Genomic DNA, 22462 nt, shown 5'->3' on the forward strand with positions numbered 1-22462 from the left:
CGTAAACTGTCCCAACAGCCTCCAATAGAGTAATAATCTGACACAACAAGATTACATTGCACACATTCTCACAGGCTGTGGTCAATTTGCAGACCACAGATCAATAAAATAAATTAAAATGTATTAATTTCTTGTGTAGTTATAGTGCATCATGAGGGATTTATAGATTGTTTAACTACTAGTTTATCTACACTAGTTGAATTCTTCCCTTTTATCTTATCAAGTTCAGTCAGACCAGAATTAATCACACCATAACACATGTCACACTATACTTTAATTTCAATGTAAAAAAACATGAATGATTACACAATTAAGAGGCAATTTTATTTCCAGCACTTCCTTTTTTAGAGACTTTTACTTTTCAAAAATCAAGCCGCTGACTAATCCACCATTGTACATTTTCCTGTTGTCGGCTGCATCAAGTGTGTGTTGTCAGTTTTGCTGTGGCTTTTTATTTCTCAACTTGCCTTGTCTCCATCACCTCAGAGACTATCTGCCTACATTACACGGAATGCATATGGACAAACTCCAGACTACTGAATTCAACCACAATGAGCTTCATTTTTTAACTCCACTTGATAATTGTTGGTGAATTTCCCCTTTAATGTTTCAGGAGTATAGCATATAATATAGAAATTAGAATGACTATTTGAAGTATGGATAAACAGGAGAAAAATATACGGTATACAGAATTAGCATGGATTCATTAATAAATGCAATGTTTTTTTGTCAGGGAAAGAATGTTGTGTATAAGATTATCAAGACCAGCCACAGGTCCTGGATGTCTACACCATCACAGAGGTCAGGCTGATGTCTCCATCGATATCCAGGGTGCTGATGTGTTGGAGGGGAGTGAAACGATGCATGTAATTGTGCGCCTGCATCCCATTGGCCACAATCCTGAAGGAGTGCTTCTCACAACAGATAGTCAGCTGGAAGAAAACAAGGGCATTTTGCAATCACATACTTTGAAGAGCCTCTCTGGTAACACTAACGTAACAAACTTGCCACAGTGTCTTTTTATACTACTGTAGAAGTCACCAGGGTCCCACACAAAAGAAAGTGATCGAGCCTTCAGAAACTTGGACTATAAATGATGTAGTCTTCTTGCAAGATGGTAGAATTAGGACAATCTGTTACATAATGCAGTCAGGCGAACAAAGAAAGATCTGTCCTGTCAACACATAAAGGCCTTTACATAGTGTGAATGATTCCCACGTCAATATACTTTTTTGAACTGCTGTTTTTGTCGTCAGTACTTCCACAGAAGCGACATCTTTCGGAACAAGTTTGATTTAGCTTCAACTTTAGCATCGCAAATAACGGCATCAACTTGTGCTTTATCTGTTTAGTCACAACGATTATTCCTTATTCCATGCTCTTATGTATGCATTTGTAAATGTATTTTAGGACAAGAAGTTCAAAGTTAATGGCAAGAAGCCAGCCCAACTTACTTTATTTTATTTTATTTTATCTCAATAAAGCTCCATGGCATGACCTAAACTGTATACTGGTTGCCAAAATATTTATTGTTCATGTGGTGTTGTAGTTTACAAAATAGTGACTGTGCTCCAGTCTGGACTTCCTCAACCACGTTACCTGAAGGCAACGTGGTTGAGGAAGTTCTTTGTTATGCTGTCACTCATGATGACACGCCCCTCTCAGTTGATACCACGCCCCCCACGCTAGATCAGGGTCAAAAGTCTGAACTGAAAAAAAGATTTGAAACTAAAAAGAAAAAGATTTGAATCTGAAAATATAAAATCTGAAACTGAAAAATGAAAAAAAAAAATGTATTCAAAAGAATTCCAGAACTGAATCAAAATTATTTTCAGCCCCAAAAAACTTTTCATTCACTTATTTTTATTTTGAATACATTGCTGTATTTTTCAATGTTCAAGACCACAACTTGAACTTTCAGGTTCAAATTTCTTTTCAAATGAACAAAACTTTTGACCTGGATTTAGCTCCATAGAGTAGGAACTGTTGTATAAATCAATCAAATGATGCCTGTACTGTATGCTCTGACCAGCCCAAACTCACATGTCACTAGCTATGATTCCCTCTCTTTGTGCATCACAATGATATTCATCCAGAGGAACTAATGACAGTAAGGTCACATTTCTAAATGAACATAGTCAGATGTCCTACTTGTGCTCAGCATTGTGAACTCTGAAAATGATTTCCTATACTTAAAACCTCTGGCCTCTGCTCGAAAATTGCATACCCATACTCAAGAGAGTGTAGATCTCTAACTACAAGGTCTATTTGAATATATATATATTTTTTTTAATAACAGAAACACTTGTGAGATTTGTTCTGATGGGTAAATATTGTGTATATGTTACTGGTTAATAGTAAATGAAGATGGCACACAGCTAAAATTGAACATTTTCAGGTTCACAACAGGTCAGGAGTCTCTAAAAAAATGTGGCTTTGATAAAGTAAAGAATAAAACAGTTATAGAGGTTTCAGTACAGAGAATTCAGGCGAGGTCATCATTTTGGAACCAGCTGTTCCATTGTACTTTGAAGTACAGCTCTCAGGGCCTCTTTTTATCTCTCCTCCAGAGATTTTTCTCGTTTCTCTCTGTGTGTGTTGGGGAATTCTAAAGCCTATGATTGGTCGATTTCACGTCTATGAATGCGGAAATGACTCGTGGATGCAATGGGACGATCCGTTAGTTGATTGACAGAACTTTCAGCCACTAAACATCCAGAAACGTGGCGCGACACCCCGAGCTTAGAAATGATTAGCCCAAAATGAAGATCGTCATAGCCTTGTCATACATGCACGTATTATCCCCATTTTTATCACAAAAGAGAGAGACCGGGAGCACATGGATGAAACGGATTAGCGGGGATTTTCAGAGTTTTTCGCCCAGAAAACCATCTCAAGGTATGATGATTGTGGTCTGGTTGATCTGGTTGTTCTTGTGTGGCTTCTACGGTGTAACTTTTTAACGGTTTCAAGGAGAGAAATTTGGAAGATATGTGCGGATTCAGCGTGGCGTCCTCATGCTCTGTGATATGCAGATTGTCCATGTAAGTGCCATAGCTTTTGGTTGGGATCGTTAACGGAGTACATAGCTCGCCGAGTCACTGTGAAATATACATGATATTGTGGTAGAACATGTATGTGAATAACTGTGTTTTGTGAAAATAGCTTCCATGGTCCATTTGCTAAGAATTTCTTCGTTACGTAGGTATATGATATATCATAAAATATCATTTTATTCATTCTCAGAAGTTATTTTAGTACATGTGTGTACTCTGTCGCCCCCCCTCTAGCCCCCAAATTTGGGGGCTTCGTGTGCATGAGGTTGGTGGAGTCCATCAAAGTGAAAGAAAGCTCTGTATCCCTGCACAATGACCTTTTGAGAGCTAGTTTAACTATCCACTTAGCTCAAGTAACGGAGATGCAATGATGTATACAAACTGCTCTCGGAATCCACTGTACTAAATGCGTGTTCTACCACCTGGTCAGTGTGTGCAATCAGTGAAGTATTTGCAGTGGTACCGTGAAAGGCTTTCCCCGGTGGAAGGGCATCACTCCGCCACGCTCCTCGGCGCCCCACTGCTCCCCCTGTTTGGTGTTTCGAACCACAGTGTTCTCGTTGAAACGTGGATTGTAATGCAGAGCGATGCCAGAGCGATGGCTCAGATTCACAGTGAGTCTGAGAACAAACAGAGGAAAGAGTGAGTAATACATGACACTGGGCCTCCTGCATGAATGCTTTCTTAGTCTTCAAAGGGGAACTGCTGTCTAGGTACAGTCTAGGCACAGATATAGAGTCTAGACAGTCTAGGCACAGATGTAGAGTCTAGACAGTCTAGGCACAGATGTATGGTCTAGACAGTCTAGGCACAGATGTATGGTCTAGACAGTCTAGGCACAGATGTAGAGTCTAGACAGTCTAGGCACAGATGTATGGTCTAGACAGTCTAGACACAGATATAGAGTCTAGACAGTCTAGGCACAGATGTATGGTCTAGACAGTCTAGGCACAGATGTAGAGTCTAGACAGTCTAGGCACAGATGTATGGTCTAGACAGTCTAGGCACAGATATAGAGTCTAGACAGTCTAGGCACAGATGTAGAGTCTAGACAGTCTAGGCACAGATATAGAGTCTAGACAGTCTAGGCACAGATGTATGGTCTAGACAGTCTAGGCACAGATGTAGAGTCTAGACAGTCTAGGCACAGATGTATGGTCTAGACAGTCTAGGCACAGATGTATGGTCTAGACAGTCTAGGCACAGATGTATGGTCTAGACAGTCTAGGCACAGATGTAGAGTCTAGACAGTCTAGGCACAGATGTATGGTCTAGACAGTCTAGACACAGATATAGAGTCTAGACAGTCTAGGCACAGATGTATGGTCTAGACAGTCTAGGCACAGATGTAGAGTCTAGACAGTCTAGGCACAGATGTATGGTCTAGACAGTCTAGGCACAGATATAGAGTCTAGACAGTCTAGGCACAGATGTATGGTCTAGACAGTCTAGGCACAGATGTAGAGTCTAGACAGTCTAGGCACAGATATAGAGTCTAGACAGTCTAGGCACAGATGTATGGTCTAGACAGTCTAGGCACAGATGTAGAGTCTAGACAGTCTAGGCACAGATGTATGGTCTAGACAGTCTAGGCACAGATATAGAGTCTAGACAGTCTAGGCACAGATGTATGGTCTAGACAGTCTAGGCACAGATGTAGCGTCTAGACAGTCTAGGCACAGATATAGAGTCTAGACAGTCTAGGCACAGATGTATGGTCTAGACAGTCTAGGCACAGATGTAGAGTCTAGACAGTCTAGGCACAGATGTATGGTCTAGACCAGGGGTCCCCAAACTTTTTCCTGTGAGGGCCACATCACTGAACATATCGTTTGACCTAGGGCCCGATTATGGGGGGGGGTGCTACGCGCAGGTGAGCGACTGTTGCATCGTGCGCGCGGATCGGGGCGGAACACCGCCGTGCGCGATACAGAGAGCAGGGGAATTGAAAACGCGCGACCATGTAGTGACAGGCATGACATGCCGGCGTGTAAATAAATTAAGCACAAGTACTCGTCCTTCAAGCTCCCATCTCTCATCTCTCGGCTCTTCTACTTCTTCTACTCTTCTACTTCTACAGGGTGCGCGCATGACAGCTCTCATCTGGTTCGCCCCCTGGTGGTTGGCTGATTCAGGAAGCGTTTGATTTGATGTGTAGCAGAGCACGTATTTTAAACGTTAATATCGCAGACGATCATGCTCATTTAATCGTGGCATCCAAAATCGTGATCGCAATTAAAATTCGATTAATTGTGCAGACTGAAAAAAAATCATAATGCGTCTCTGGTATTGTTCAGGGGGCCGGACCAAATGTTGAGGCGGGCCGCATCCGGCCCGCGGGCCGTAGTTTGGCAACCACTGGTCTAGACAGTCTAGGCACAGATATAGAGTCTAGACAGTCTAGGCACAGATGTAGAGTCTAGACAGTCTAGGCACAGATGTATGGTCTAGACAGTCTAGGCACAGATATAGAGTCTAGACAGTCTAGGCACAGATGTAGAGTCTAGACAGTCTAGGCACAGATGTATGGTCTAGACAGTCTAGGCACAGATGTAGAGTCTAGACAGTCTAGGCACAGATGTATGGTCTAGACAGTCTAGGCACAGATGAATGGTCTAGACAGTCTAGGCACAGATGTAGAGTCTAGACAGTCTAGGCACAGATGTAGAGTCTAGACAGGCTAGGCACAGATGTATGGTCTAGACAGTCTAGGCACAGATGTTGAGTTTAGGTGCAGATGTAGAGTCTTGGCACAGATTCAGAATCTTTAGCTAGCAACTGGGTTTGACTTTATTCTTCTCTTTTTCTGGACCACTCGTACGTACTCAGTCATAAGGTGTAGTGTGATGTTGTTTCAATTGTACAATGTTTTTTTTCAAAGTGAAATCTAGTAACCATGAATAAGGGAGTCAGACCTTGTGGCATTGGGGAGAACATTCCCCTGGATAGTGATGGTCCTGCCAGGTTTAAGTCCACCACTGATGGGGCTCCTATATGGAACAGTCTGTACAAAGACGGAATTGGAAAATTAATTATACAAATATCCATTATTGTTTTACACTAGTTAAATTAATGAAGAGTATAGTTCATTTATAAATCAAAGATGCTACAACTGCAGCAGGTTTGAACAGGGTGCTGCCAGGAAGCACCACGCTTCAAATCTGTAGAGAGCAGTGCAGCAGCAGTTACAGAACAGGAAGTGTTACACCCAATGAAGTGTCTGGTTTTCAACTATTGACGCAGCTGTGCTTGTCTTCATGGGCCCTTGATCCTTCTCTGTTTCTTCTAGCTTACCTGTTGTGGTCGATACTCACCCCAACCTATGGTATTTCTGAAAATCATGTTCACCTCAAACCATTGTCTAATACTTCTGAGTTTGCTTCTGCATGAATGCAACCTGGAATGAACCACACTCTGCTAACTCCCTCTCCAGAATGTGATAATATACTGCATAATATAAGTTTATTCTTGAATGAACTCGCTGCCTAGTTTGTTGTAAGGCATCCTTCTTATGAGGGGGGGTGTTAAACTACCAATACGCTGCTGGTCGAACAGTCAAATAGCTTCAGAAAGTTCCTCCCCTCACACCTTTCCAACGTTGGATTGGGGGGACTGTCTGACAATTATTGCAACTTTCTGAAACCAGCATTATTTACACCCAATTCACACTATGCTTGGTATGCTGTGTGGAGATGAGACAGGAGGTGCCAGGGTTTAAATCTCTATAGCTCTCTTTTTTATTCTATTTCTGTCACTTTTCATGTAAGCTACTAAGTGCAACGCTATGAATGCCTTCAGGAGAAACTGAAGACCGCCTGAATGTGTGCTGTTATCCCCATATTTAAGCATAATTACGTCCCCGTCCCCCTCTATGGCGGCCGACTTAGAATTAAGTGGAACATGTTTGTTTTTCTAGCAATTTGTGCAAACTGACCCTTTAATTTAACCAGTGAAGTTTGTGCTGCCCCAGAGTAGTAGCTCTGTAAAATCCTTGTAGAACTGTAACTCCACTCTGCCTGATACTCACAGGCATTGCAGGAGGAAATCCAGGCTGTGCGGGGTATCCAGGCTGTGCGGGGTATCCAGGCTGGGACGGGAATCCAGGGTGTGAGGGGAATCCAGGATGTGAGGGGAATCCATGCTGCGGTGGAACCGCCGGAAAAGATGGGAAGGCAGCATTGGTGGGAAAGGCAACTTGTGAAGCAAACGCAGGCTGAGTGGGAAATGCCGGTTGTCCAGAAAACTTAACACAGAAGGAAAACACTTTAATCATCCTTCTATAAAACTGTTCACTTACTATGTTGAATCATGTATTAGGTTTGGTATTTTTTGCAACTAGAGCATTTACATAAAGTACATGAAAACACAATGAATGCCATACTTATTTCTGGTAGCATCCTCACCATAGAGTTCTGGAAGGCAATGGAGGAAATTTCTACTTTCCCAGCTACTGCGATGGTGTCCACCTGGTGAAATGGGATACGGTGTCTGTACTCCATGAAGTGGCAGCCATTGATGTTCAGCTGGAGAAAAATTATGGAATTTAATTTAAGAAATAACATCTTTCTTTTAAAAAGCCAACAACTGTGTTTTAACTGTGGTAAAATCTATTTTTGTACTCCATCAATCTACCATCTTCTGACTTCCTCCCCACTTGCCTAATCCTATGAGCAATCCCAAATAACCACTCCAATTCTCTGATTGGCCAAAATCATGGCTCATTGTAAAACTCTCAGGTTGAGCGAGAGTGCAGGCAAATTTGAGTGAGGTCAAACTTAAGAGGTGACTGTGTTTTAATTATTCTTTGCATGATAATCTCTGTACAAACTATAATTTGTGTTCTTCAAAATGACTTGTTTTGCAATCACCAAAGATACATAGGATTTGTAAATGTTGTGAAAGAGGATCTGCCTGGATTAAACTTCTAGAATTGTGTACCAAACGAAGTAGCTCATTTTCAGATAGTCAGACCTGGTAGGAATCACGGGAGACAGTGATGCTGAGGCTGAAGGTAGAGCCAGCAGGAAACGGTGAGTTGAGCTTCCTCTCTTCACTGCCCCAGCTGTCATTCTGGAAGGTGTTGATGACCACATAACCAGGGTGGCTGTCATACCGGGGGTTAATGTGGAGAGCAATGTCCGCATTGGACCTGGAACCACACTGTAGATTCACATGGAACCTGGAGAAAAATCAAAGTCATCATTTAATGGTCTACAACAAACTGCCATTTCTTATATTTTTATAATTGTGTATAAATATGGCTTTAATTTATTTTTTTTACGTTGCGAGCTGCCCAAATAATAAACAATCTAAATGTACCCTGTGGAGGTTTTGACCACTAATGGCACTATGGAGCAGTGTGTTAAAGAGTAGATCCCATGGTCTACATAAGGAAAGCACATGTATGTGCAAAAAATATGTGCAGCTGAGCAAACACCATGAGCTGATGAAGACCATGTGAAACATTCAAAAGCTCCAGAACACACAAGTTAATGAGTTTAGGTTGTCTTGTCAACAGCTTTTCTAATGTTCCATTTGTTTATTATGCTTCAAAGATACACACCCTGTGTTTCAGTGAGAAACAGCTGGGTACCTTTACCATGTCTTAACATACATCCATTATAAAATCACAAGAGAATAAAACAAATACCAAAGGCCTTTTTGCAAAACAATAAACAAAAAAAGCCTCAATTGAGGCGAGGCACAGATGAATGGAATTCATTCAGCATAATGTGTCCTCATGACAAATAAACAAAACTAAGATAGAATGAAATGCAGTTACTATCACTGTAAGCACTTTTATCAAATGTTAACAGCAGAGAGTTCCAGGGATGAAAAGAGCGGTCTGACCTATCGGCTCCAGGCAGGACTCGTCCACTGATGCTGATGGACTTCCCCTCCTGCAGACCCCCATGGATCGATCCAGTGAAGGGGATTCTCTACAGGGACAGGACTAAACAGGTCAACAGCTGCGTCTCACTCTAACTGCTGGTATACTTCTTATTGCTGGTAGAAACACCCTTAAGGCGCATTTGTGATTTGTGATATTGGGCTATATAAATTAAATGGACTATTGGAGAAACTAAATCCAGCTTGTGTGTTTTAGTCCATCACTGTACTTTAACTAGTAGATTGGGTTGCTTCTTACTGTAGCTGAGCCTAAATTCAATGACACATGTACAAACAGACTTTCATTTAAAACTAGAGCGGTGCTCTATCTCCACCAGGAGTGTCTGCGACGACCACGGGTGTAATGTTTGACTGAATGAATACAACTCACATTTGTCGAACCCTCTGTCTGGACTGCATGTGTATCAGATGTGTTTCATTCACACTTCTCTCACATTAGATCCGTCTCATGCTATGCAGATGTCTGCACCGCCTCAGCTCCGTCTCACGGCCATTAGAGCCTTTATTTAGGCTGCCATTCTATTTTCCGACAATAGTTAAAAGTTCCTCAAAGTGACCTAACATTTTGCACATCTGTGCATTTTGTTTTATTATTGTGTGTTTTGGTCAACTTTATACTTTATACAGGAATTCTTGAATCTTTCTTAGTTTCATGATTGTCCTGCTTGTCTCTTTGGGCTCCTGTGTCAATTCATTTTGCCAAAGTTAAGGCGGTAATGCCATATGTGTTTTTATTTGCACTTCCCAGATTAGTTTGTTTCCCCAGTTTTTTTTACGGGGATCCAATTCACAATAGATCTGTACATTGTGAGAAGAGGGAAGTTGTGCATCAATGAATGCTCCTGCCCATTTGTACTGCCATTTCTGCATCACCTTACATTATCCTGTATCTGTAAACCAGACATTTACAAGAGATGAACGTTTGATAAATCACAGCTTCGTTTATGAATGGTATTGAAAATATATACACACGTTACATACTCTAAAATAAGAGCGAATACATGCATTTAAAGTTCACATGCTTTTCATTTCCTCTCATCAGTGAGACAAACTATTTTTGTTTTATGTATCAATGTAAGTTCCTGATAAATAAATATTGATGTTCATAGAATGATTGATAACGTGTATAACACTTTGCGTGTGTCTAATAAACACAGTAGGAGTACAGGAGGTCTCAGGACCAATACAGTGTGATCTTCATTTGGTGTTTGATCTATAGATCACGTTCTGCCTCTCACGACACTGAAGCCATGATGGTGAATTGTGTCCGCTATGGTGAGGGAATAAAATACATCAAATACAAACAGTTCATCACCACTATTTTATGTAATCATTCTAGTGCTGCGTGTCACTTTAGAGTTTTCTCTTCATATTCTGTTGCAAACTTTAAAAACTTTCTCCGGTTTGAGGTAACACCCGATAGTCGGGCAAGGAGCAAGACTCTCTTCCGGCCTCACCTAATTTGAGCGTCTAGCTTTTGTCTGATTTCACGTGAACGCAACAGAAAGCTGAGCTTTGCCCTAGCCCTATTTGTTTCCTTCTCTGACAAAACGGAACTAAAGGTCCGTTACAGCTGACTGCAGATAGAGGAAGCAGCGCTCCGTCACTCTTGATGTAGGCCTACTCCAACACTACAAACACTGCTCGCCAACTCGCATTATGGAAATATGATCAACACAATGTTGTAAACGAGTACAGACGCAAGTTGAAATCGTTTAATTATGAATATATTATGAATTATTTATCGAACGTAAGAACCGATGTTGATGATGCGCAGGTCTTTCTAGTCCTGCGTTGAACTGAACTCGGTAGACCGCTACCATCACGGATCTGAGGTACGAGCAGGACCAGCCTTCACTCATCATCACAGCGTTTCTGAGGAAAATAAAGTGTGAATCACTTACTGGGTTATAAAAAGGTGTCTGCTGATTAAAAGCCATTGTCCGAAATAGAGTTGCGCAGGTTTGCTGAGCTGCAGGAAGCGTGCTGCGAAATCTGACGCAAAATGGGAGACTTTTACAACTTGTGCCTTTATTCCTCAGATAGGTTTCGATTCTCCACAGTGGGCGTTGTTCTAACGGCCCTCTAATCACCAGCCCACAGAGAGGAAGGACAGAAAGGATACTCATGAGTGATTGCACAGAAACAGCTATTCTAGCCATGAGTGTGTCTCTGTATTATTCTTATATCCAAACATTAGTTGATCCTCAGTCAGCTAACAATTGTTTTATTTTGGGAAAAGATCATTCTCAGTTTTTCTGTACACTGCTTCTTGTTTAACTCAAACAGCTGCCAGTCCCAGCAGTCCACAGCTGAATCCCTCACAGATGCATTTCAATCTTTGAAAGGACCGTGCTAATATGTTTGCATGCCTTGTATATTATGTCCCATAGTGCTTAATCCCAAACTTCAGTGGTGGAAGAAGCTGTGAGAGCCTTTACTGAAGTTTAAGTAGCCTATACATTTTATTTAGAGGTAGGTGGAAGTCAAACTGCTATATTTGTCTTTCCATAACTACTGCTTTTCCTTACATTGTATCGGATTACCTAAACTAAGGATTTTTTTTCCCACCTGGATGTCATCAGAAGATGATCAGAAGGCTGATCAACCCTTTTCTTTTTTAACAAAGACATGCAAGTTACTCACTAAAAGAAGAAACCAGAGGGGGGACACCAAGCCGAGGTACGAGGGGTGCGCATTTCCACCTAACGCTTGTCCTGTGTACCTCTAATGCTCTGAGCATTAAAAGAGTGACAATACTGGAAGAGACTGTTGTCCTGTGCTCGTCAGAGCGGGATTACAAAATTGCCACCACAGAAGCCCAACTACCTCCTGTCACTGTTTCCACTGAAATCCTGGAATGACTCATTGAATACAATAATGGAACGTACTTGATGGAAACAAGTGTTCACCATGTGAACAAATAGAAAAGAGTTTGATTTGTGTGTGAAGAACCCACAGTGCCATGTATGTGATGTTTGAAGATTATGCACTCACACTGACTACACTGTAGGCGAGATATTGAGCTGAAGTCTAAAGTTAGTTTGTACAAAGTTTCCTGGCCAGGAAACCACAGCATGGCAGAAACAGGAAGTGAAGAGACTTTGAGAGATAATCTACTTCAGTATAGACTTTGGTTACAACCATAGTGACGTCTATTGTTTACTGTTAACTCTGTCGTAAATTTAATAAAAGGGCTTAAGTATTCAAAACTTTTGGATGATAAGAGTAACAGTTACAAGCCCTAGCCCTTTTTTTAGGCCTCTGCTCAAAAATTGCATACCCATACTAAAAAGAGTGTATTTCTGCAACTACAAGTTCTATTTTAATAATTTTGATGTTATAATAAAGGTAACACTTGTGAGATTTGTTCAGATGTGTAAATATCAGTGTATATGTTACTGGTTAAGAGTAAATGAAGATGGCACACAGCTCAAATTGAAAGGTTTCAGGTTTGCCTGAAAAAAAGCACTTTTATTGTTATCTCTTTTGAATGATGCAGCTGCAGGTCTAAACCTCTCCCAAATCATAGCACAACATGTGAACAGTCTCTCTGCAAAGTTTGACTTTGATAAAGTGAAGCAGAACAGAATTAGAGAGGTTTTAGTACAGAGAGGTCAGACGAGGTCACCAAAATGGTCATTTTGGAAACATCTGTTCCATTTTAATTTTATATACTATATAACTATATATTTCACTCGTTTTATCACTAATATTGTTCTATACATCCAAATACAGCAGTTTGGCTTCATGAGAGCCAGAATGCTCTCTGAGCCCTGTCTGTGTGTCTCTGCGTACTGGAGTTTTGGCTGACTCCAGCTCCTCTGTGTTGACGCGGACCTGTAAGTCAGCAGCCCATTAGTCGATTTCAGTGAATGAACCCTCCTTCGATGCGTCAGAGACTATAGAATTGAGCTGGGGTAACGTGGGAAAGATTGACAGCACTCTTAGCCAGTCAAAATCGAAAATGCGCCGTCTCTAGCGAAGTGTAAAATCCGGTATGCCGTAAATTAAATCCCTACCCCCAGCTCGCCCGGGCTCAAAATCAACCCGTCTTCACTGAAACAGATTCTACATCCGTAGAACAGATATTTGCAACGATACCCACAGATTTTATGCCTTCATCTCCACGAAAACAGCAAAAGGTAAGCTGTGTTTCTGATAATTATCGATAAAGCGGTTTGTGGTTCATATATCTGTAATGGTTTCGCGGAGAGATATTTTGAAGATATCTCCATAATCTGTGTTGAATTCTCTTGCTTTCTGGTATCTCGGTTTTTCCATGTTAGCTTCTAGCTTTGTCTTGGTAGCTACGACCGGAGCGTGGAATCGGCTCCCTCATGGCGAAATATGACTGATATTGTGGGAATTATTTTAGCTGCTTGTTTTAGTTGTGTAGAATTGTGTTTGGAGTGTGTAAAAATGGCTTCCATGATCTTGTAGCCCAGATTTTTTCTTTAACTGGGTATATAACATGTGTGTAACATCATTATATTTGTTCCTGAAAAGTGCATTATACGACACGCTGTACGCTAAACTTTCTCCGTAAAAGAGGGGGGCTTTCGGGCTAGAAAGTAATTAGAAAGTAAAACAACAAAATGCATAAATAAAAAAAGACAAATAAATAAAGTAGCTGTATTGAACATTCTGAACATTAATATCTCATCAAACAGCTGTCATATATGGAAATGTTTATAGGAGTAATGTCTACCTGAGCAGAGATTGAAGTCTCTCTCCCTCTGTGTGTTGTTATCAAAGCAGACGTGTATTTCAATTTAAAATGCAGTACTTTAACTTGCAAAAGAGCATTTTTGACACCATAACATAGCTTGACATGTGAGTGATCAACAAAATCCCTCCTCAGTCCCCAAACAAAAGGCAGGTAAAGGTTTTATTACAGAAGTCTATGAATGACTAGTCACATGCCTTACAGGAGCGATTTAGCTGGGTTACCTTGAGGTCACAGTTAACGGCAAGATGACTGCAGATATGACTGGATGGTGTGTTGTACATTCACCAGTAAAAGAAAAGGGTTTGAAGTTTATAAGACCTTCTTATCTATAGCAGTTAAGTGTCCTAACAAAGGAAAAGAGACTGCGTGTTGGTCCAGTCCTCCTGTTCAGCTCCATAACAGTGTCTTTGCTGAATCCATATCTTGAGAGAAAATTAGCAGCAGCATTACAAAACTCAACTGATTGAGTCTGTCCCTAAACTTTCATTGAAGAACTTAATCATTCTGCTCAATCCATCTCTAAAAGACAGCTATTTTACAAGTTGAACCTCCTCAAGTGCAAGTTCAAAGTTAATACAGGATCACAGTTTAAAGGTGCAAGATCCGAGACTGGGAGCATTTTGATTGCCTCTCAACATGTTGACGGTGAGCCGGCTGCTTACAGCTAACGGTGCTAATAGCGCTAACAGTGCAACTACGACGAAAGCGAAGACAGAGCTAACAGTTTTAACCTGAGGGGGAACACGAGGGTCGGCGCTACGCTTCCGCAACGACGCCGTCGGTCAGAACGGCGTAATCAGCTAACCAGGGGGGCACGCTCACATGCACTAACGGGCACACTCATATGCACTAACGGGCACTAAAAGGCACGCTGGCTATGTGAACAAAGAGGAGAAGCTCTGATAGCACACACGGAGGGACAGATTCTCTGCTCAGTAGACATTACTACCCTTTGCATAGATTATAGGTGTTGATATATTGTCAGAATATTAAATACAGCTAATATAAAATGGATTTTAAAGTTTTGGTGCAACAGAATTAAATAATCTATGTTTAGAGTATACACTTTGGTCTAAAATGTACTAAATGTAATTTGTCTTCAGTCACAATCTCATGTAGACTTGGTCTTTTTTTGGACTAGATCTGAGCTTGGTACTGACTTTGATACAAGTGTTCTTTACTACCTGCTTGTATAAGTAAGTATATTATAACATGGACTGCACATTTAGGTTGCATCATCATGACATTGATTCTGTAAGAAAATAAGCACACAGAGTCACTGGATTCAGCTTTAATATCTTCAATTGTTCAGACCAGAGGCACACAAAGTATCAACACATCCTGTACAAAAATACTCCGCAAATTAGACCTCAACCGTAAAAAAAAACTAAAAAACACAACCACAGTTTACACATTTATCTATACATCAATGGGACTAAAGTACCAATTCAAATGATCTAAACTTAAAAACCCTTGTGCAAACACTGTATATTCAATACAACCCCCAGCACTCTATATACATAAGATCATGTTTATGATCATGCTGGTGAAGCCCAACACATTCACCGAGCGTACATTGTATTCCTGCCCAAGGAAAAAATCTCAGTGTGGCAGTTATCTCTCATCGGTTTGCTATTTGATCCATTAATGATGTTTACCTCACTTGCTCTTACCAAAGCACAAAACATCCAACATATCTGTGGTTTGCAGACAATGTCAACATGTTTCCCTGGGGACTGGGCTGAACCTACAGTCCAGCTCATCATAACTGTCTGCATCTAAAGGGCTGGGTCATGCAAAGGAAATGCAGATATTGGTTTTTACTGGTCCAGGTTTGGAGACCTCAGTCTCAGAGATTTACCACGATACCATGGATGTAACTGGCCAATTCTTTTGTGATGCTCACAACATTGAACACTACAGTGTACAAACCAAGTTGAAACAATGCTGGAAGCTCTGTGAGGCTGTACTGAATGGTGCTTTTACTAAATGCTAATGTCACGATGTTACATGCTTACACCGCGCTATTGTTTAGCCAGTATGTTATACAATTCATCATCTGTGAACCATAAATGATATCGTTGTTGCTGAGATATTTCAGTATGTATCACAGTGGACTGAACGACCACATAACACTGCCATTCCTGGGGCGTGTGTGTTTAGTGTGGCTAAAAATTTAACAGCAATTTGAATTTATAGAAAAAGTATCGTGGTCACTCTGGATCATCCACAGACTTCCAAGTCAACAGTTTTCAGATTGTCATTTATGGAAAGCAGTTAGAACGTAGGAGAAACCAGTTTGCACACATACAAAAAGCTTGAAATGTAAAAACAGAGTAGAGACAAAGACAAACGATATGTTGTTTCAATAGCAGCTAATGTGATTTTCATATCATGAAAAGTGGCATTAGAGTTTGTAGAAAGAGAACAGAGAAGTAGCCTACGGATGTCCCGCCTCTATTCCTCTGTCACATGACCCCTTGCTTGTCTTAGCACTTAACAGGATCCTACATTCTCTCAGTTGACTTGACACACCCTCACAGTCCACAAGCTCTGCATACAGAACTTGCATTACTGAGAATTCATCAGATTTGTCTCTGTATTCAAAATCAATAAAGATACAGATCACAAGTCTCCATAATCCTAAATCCAATGGAAACATCTGTTTGAATTTTTGTGGAGGGAACCAGTACGATGCTAACTTCCTGTTGGCTACAGCAGTAGGTCATCCCTGCAGCGCTCTATATCTGGGACAACAAAAGCAGCTATGCGACAGTTCTAAACATCAGGTGACAATGGGAAGGACATGTCGCCCCAGATAAGAGCTCTGAAAACTCCTCTTTGAAATTGAAATGATATTTAATTTCAAAGAAGATATTTAGTTGATATTGTCAATATTTCCTCAAGCCAATATTACGTTTCAGTTTTATTAGGCACCTTGGCCTCTCAGCTGCTGTATTTGTACATGTATGGACAGTGTGCATGCAGACGCTGATGGCAGAGATCTCTCAGGCAGTGATGATGATGATGATGATGATCCCACAGCCTTTACCAGGAGAACAGCGGAGTGAGGAGACAGAAATAGGGAGTGGTGGAAAACAAGTGAGAACATAAAGAGACAGGGAATCAAAGGCACGGACAGAGGGGACAATGTGGGATGGAAGGGAGACCGTGGAGATCAGACACAACAGGAACAGGCAGAGGTGGATCAGGGGATCAGTCGGCACCCGGAGGAGAGGAAATCACAGAGACAGGAGAAAGAAGGAGAGGTGAAGAGAGGAAATACTGCTGACTATGACAAACAAGTGTCTGGAAAACAGATGAAGGAAGTATAAAGGGAGCAACAACTCCATCCATAGGCACAGCAACATGTTGTCTTGAGTCTTACTAGAACTTTCCTCAAAATACAAAAGAGCAGTCACGTTAGAAAAGGTCGTTTATATTAGTTGATACTCAGCAGGACAGCTTCAAAATGTTCACATTTCTTTACAAAATCTTATTTACAACATTTTCCATTTGATTGATGGTCATCTCATTTCTGCTTACATGACATTAAAATGATGATGATGATGTCTAAATAAAATGGTGAAGACTCCCTTCTTGAATGCTGGTGTAAATGGTGTTGTAGGCTGCTCCACCCTGGATCATGAATAAGCCTTCTCTCTCTATGGTACCTACTCAGTTGTCTTCCAGAAGTGTCCGGGGTGAGACAGCCTGCGGTTGAGTTTAGGCAGCCTCTCCAGCATGCCTGCCAGCGGGGTGAAGGTGGGCCTGTTATCGGCTTCAGAGGACCAGCAGGCGGACAGGATCTCCTGTTGAGATGGAAGGAGGATTGCTGTTGTTTATATTTCACTAAAAGGGTTCCTGTCTAATGTGGTATCATTGTTTTATTAAGCAGACATTAATGCTAACAGACAAGTGTGTCTGCCTCTCACACTCCTGCTGGTCCCATCTCAGCTCCACACAGACCCCTTCCCTCTGATCAAATTAGGATTGTCCTTCTACGTTCTATGTGACAGACTCACCGTCACCTCCTTGCCCAGGTTGGCTTCTGCCAGCACCTTCTTAATGCCCACATTGCTGCCCACTAGCCAGATTTTAGTCTCCGCAGGCAGGCTGGTCATTGGCCAGTCTCCGACCTGCAGCTCATACCAGATTGTGCTAAAAAAGGACACATCGGAAAAATCTGATCAGGAAAAATGTGGTGCCAGTGAAACCACCAAGCAAGTATGCCACAGTCTGGTGTATGAAGAACATGTTGTAACTTGTAAGGTAACACAAAAATAAGTGGTGCACTAGCTGTGAGCAGTAAACTTTGAGGGATTCAAACATCAACAGACTCCAAAGAATATGTAAGTGCAGCAAAAGATACTCTCTCTGTTAATGAAAAACATTAGTTTAAATGTCAAATTAACTTTACAATATAGCATACAATTAGTGCTGTAGGAGGCTGTTTAATTCCAATCAATCAGTCAATACCCAAATGCATAAACGTCAGCAGCTTTGGAGAAAGGCAGCTGGTCCTCGTCCACCTCTGGACTCATTTTTAGAACAATCTCTGGAGCCAGGTAGTCGATCCAGCCCCGAGGTATCCGCACCATGTTCTTCCTTCTAAAAACACACACACACACACACACACACACACACACACACACACACACACACACACACACACACACACACACACACACACACACACACACACACACACACACACACACACACACACACACACACACACACACACACACACACACACACACACGAATGAAGACAGTAACCTTGGCTTACCAGAGGAGGTACAGATCATTTAGATAGATAGACTTCACTCCTACCTGCCTTCCTGTACCACTCCAGCCATCCCAAACAGGCCAAAGTCTGTGATGACCACCTTGTTTGTGTCATAGAACACGTTGTTAGACTTCAGATCCTTGTGAATGATGCTTTTGGCGTGCAGATAACCCATTCCCTGTATAAGAGTAGAAGATGAGTGAATTCAAACTATTCATCTCTAACTTTCTTCTAACATTGGTCTTCATTTTCACATTTTCTCTCAGATTCACAGTCTGACCAGTGATACTAATAAGTAATAATTAATCCATATATATATATATTTAAGTAATTAAGCATTATTTTCTCATCTGTGTTAACTTGGAGCTTCCAGAGCATGCAAACATTAAACCGATGTCCCGTTAAAATATTACATTTTCAGTGTATCAAATCTGATTACTTTTGAAAGGGTTGGATCCTTTCACAAGCTGTATCTCATCGGATTCAAATAAGGATTTAATGAACATTAGGTTATGTGAAATTTAGCTTCATGGATTAACAGAAATGATCATATATTGGTATTGAAATGATTGAGTTTAGCTTTTTTTACTCATTCAATCTCACACGGATCAAGGGTTGCTTACCGTTACAATGTCCTGTGCAATCTGTCTGATTTTATTGATGTCGAGCATGTGACCTCTTTCTCTTACAACAGAGTACAAAGTCACACCTTTACAGAAACTGCAGAGAAAACACAGGCCACATTGGAACTAAAACCAAATTCAAAATCAACAAAAATACACAGCAAAACCACATATCACATGTATAAGTATCACCATACCGGTAGTTTATATACTGCAAGTGTGCTGGAAAAGAGGGAAGAAGAGCAGAACTGAGACCTGATGAGTCATGCAGCTGTACCTGGTGATGATGGCGAGGTGTGGCGGGGCCATGCAGGCGCCCATGAACAGAATAACGTTCTCGTGCCTGGTCTGCCTGTAGTTCATCACCTCCTTCTTGAAGAGCTTCAGGTGATCCTGGTTGTTGCCGTCAATCTCCAGTAGGCGAATGGCCACCTCTCCGTGCCAGCGGCCCTTATGCACCTTCCCCCAGCGCCCCTGGACCATAACAGAGTCCATTGTGTCAGATGATGCTATTGTATGTTGTATTCTAAGATTGAGTGTGTCTATAGTACATGTCTGTCTTCACCTTGCCAATCAGCTCTCCCAGCTCCAGCTGCTCATATGGGATGTCCCACTCCTGCAGGTAGACGCTGGTCTGGCTGGCCTTACGGCGGATAGGGCCCCTCCAGTGTCCGACGGCCCCCCGACGGCGTATGGAAGCAGGCAGGTCCTCCAGCCCGTCCTCATCTTCTCTGGTGCACTGCTCAGCTGCCTCCTCCTGAAACACATGAACTAGAGAAGTGAACATGGAACAGGATACCGAGTCAACTACCAGAGTTCTTTGGTGTTATTGTTCATTTGCTACATTTTTAAATACATTTTAGTAGAATATAATATTCAACTATGTTTTTTAATGTATAAACTAAGAATGAACGTTCATATCTCCATAGGGAGCAGGTCCTCTTCACAGAGGCTGCTGCCCTCAGGTGCTGTTATTATGGTAAGGATGGCCATGTCAGTGCATGTTAGTGCATGTGAGCGTGCTCCACTAGTTAGCTCACGGCCGCTGCTCTGCTCTGCTCTCGTACGGAGGTTACAGCTGATATCGCTGTCCTGAACAACAGCATTGTGCCGGTAGCGTAGCACCCACCCTCTGGTCCCCCCTCAGGTAAACTCTGTTAGCTCTTTCGCCGTAGTTTGTACTGTTAGCGCTGTTTGCACCTTTAGCTTGGAGCCGCCGGCTCAGGCTGTTACTCCGCAGGACTTCCTACTTTATCTGCTGGCCTTGCTCAGAGAGAGAGAGAACACAACCACACTTTCAGTTCTTCCAACTTTCACTGATGACAAAATACAGTAGTGATAGTAAGTAAGACATGAGCTGTGCTGTGAGCCAGATCAGCATCCCATCCCATCAGTAACAGGCAAATAACTTGATTTTCACTTCCTTTGGTGACCAAAAAGACGAACTGAAAGGACTGTCAGGACTCACCCCTCGTTGCTCCGCGGTCAGCTGTGTTTCAGTGAGGGCCAGCTGGGACGCTCTGAGAGAAGAACCACAAGAATTAGCAACCGACATATATATTAAGCTCTGTACGTACTAGCCTACAGAGTTTTTTATTGAAATCTTAAAAAATGTGATGGATATACAGACTAATTTTAGTTTTTTAACATCAACAAGAAGCACAACAATAAGGATTCTTCACATTAGAGACTGAGATGCTGAGTAGGACATTTCAGTGTACAAATAAACTGCTGGAGACATTGTCTCTGAATGAACTTATTTATCCTAAACATATCTGTGCTGACATTTCTTCTTACTGATCAGCTGACGTATATGAAATGTGATTAGCTAATATCAGCCAATATGGAACCTATGTTGCTTTCTCTTACCCAGACTCATTGTTGCTGCCACAGTGTTGAACAGCAGTACATGTGGAAGCAGGAACATCTGTTGGAAAAGACAACTTCAGAATACTGCACTGTGCACAGTATAAATACATGTTACTTTATCAATTCAGAACAGACGATGTTATCAGTTATCAAAGTTATCAGAAGTTTGAACCACTTACAACACTGTGTAACACTTTTGCCACGCCTTTTTGTGTGTCTGTGTCTGCTCGGCCTCTTCTGTTGATGTGTGGACTTCTTATAATGAAAGGTCGTATTTGATTCTTAAGATCTTCTCTAAAATCTTCCTCTATGAACTCAAACAGACACACTTCGTGGAAAGTTTTATTTTTCAGACTTAGTTACAGTGCTGCAGGTCTTACTCTCTCTCTCTCTCTCTCTCTCATATCAAATTTACTTTAAAATTAACACGTAAAGGTTTACTAGATTATGGTCCATAAATGTGTCAACACACGTCTCTCACTCGTTTCGTCGGTTTCGTTGTCAGTTCTCACTCGTAGCTCTGCTGGTGGCTGAAGTCTCTGTCGTACTGGAGAGCAATTACTGTTTTGTTCCTTTACATTTTATCTGCAGACTTCACAATAGTTGTGCACAACAAAATAAGCATTAATAAGGAAAGGAAAGTCCTCCGTTTTGTGTCCATCACCCTCCCTAAAGCCGCTAACCTTAACTTCAGACGGCTGCTCCATAGGTCTGGTAACGCCGCTGGACACGCCGCTCGCTAATCGCTCCAATAACAGCTGCTTCCTCCGTAATAATGCAGACTTTAACTGGACAACAGCTGCTAGTAAAGACAACAAGGTCAGCATCGCCTGTAATCAGTTCTCCATGTTAAATTAACCTGGTAGTTGATCGGTAATCAATGTTGTTGTTTGTGAGCTTCTGGGTAAGGGTCACGTGATAGATTTGTGACGAATCAGGGAAGGACACGTCATGAATGCTAGGAACCAATCAAGTAGTGAACGCGGGTGTGGGCGTCATCGTTTCTAAACGTATCCGTTTTCGACCGTCCACACGAAAACGCAACCCGGAGTTTTCAAACTTATCCGTCTCTCGGGAACGTTTTTGCTCGAAAACGCCGGCGTAGTGTGGACGCTCAGTGTAAAAGTAGCAAAACATGCGTTTTCAAATGGAAATGGAGTAATGTGGATGTAGCCTCATCCACATTACTCCATTTCCATTTTGCAGTGTGTACGGGGCAAACACTCTCCATTGAGTGTCTCTGTGAGCCCTCATGTAAACACACAGTGCTGCTGGTTTTTCATACAACTTTGCAGTCATGCAGTAATGACTTTATGACTACAGGGTAGTATCTTGAGAATGACTACTGGTTAACTTGTAGTGTTTATGAGTCATTCAATACTAGCTTCACTGTCAACAACAGAAACAGTGAAATATGTAAACATATAAAAAAACCTGTTCAAATCAAAGCAGACGTTTAGTCCCAATTATGAGTCACCTCC

The 22462-nt window shown here is 41.6% G+C and overlaps 2 protein-coding genes across 2 annotated transcripts in view; both read right to left on the bottom strand.

The window, feature by feature from the left end:
- Nucleotides 1-255: 255 nt before the first annotated feature.
- LOC306700643 (galectin-9-like) lies at nucleotides 256-12275 on the bottom strand. The gene is made up of 8 exons (XM_079165719.1): nucleotides 10871-12275; nucleotides 8907-8995; nucleotides 8028-8235; nucleotides 7460-7579; nucleotides 7084-7299; nucleotides 5972-6060; nucleotides 3520-3676; nucleotides 256-932 (listed from the first exon to the last, which is right to left on the bottom strand). The coding sequence occupies exons 1-8, from the start codon at nucleotides 11126-11128 to the stop codon at nucleotides 786-788; spliced, it is 1284 nt and encodes a 427-aa protein (XP_079021845.1). The 5' UTR covers nucleotides 11129-12275; the 3' UTR covers nucleotides 256-785.
- Nucleotides 12276-14973: 2698 nt separating this feature from the next.
- The window catches only part of LOC306700961 (kinase suppressor of Ras 1-like), a 40851-nt gene continuing 33362 nt past the window's right edge, over nucleotides 14974-22462 (bottom strand). Inside the window, 9 exon segments of the mRNA XM_079166125.1 lie at nucleotides 14974-17510; nucleotides 17724-17859; nucleotides 18178-18309; nucleotides 18534-18667; nucleotides 19113-19209; nucleotides 19390-19586; nucleotides 19678-19869; nucleotides 20581-20632; nucleotides 20982-21039. Coding sequence (XP_079022251.1) covers nucleotides 17373-17510; nucleotides 17724-17859; nucleotides 18178-18309; nucleotides 18534-18667; nucleotides 19113-19209; nucleotides 19390-19586; nucleotides 19678-19869; nucleotides 20581-20632; nucleotides 20982-21039 — 1136 coding nt within the window. The 3' untranslated portion in view covers nucleotides 14974-17372.

Source organism: Pholis gunnellus (assembly GCF_910591455.1).
Source record: "Pholis gunnellus genome assembly, chromosome: 9".
Classification (NCBI taxonomy): Eukaryota; Metazoa; Chordata; class Actinopteri; order Perciformes; family Pholidae; genus Pholis; species Pholis gunnellus.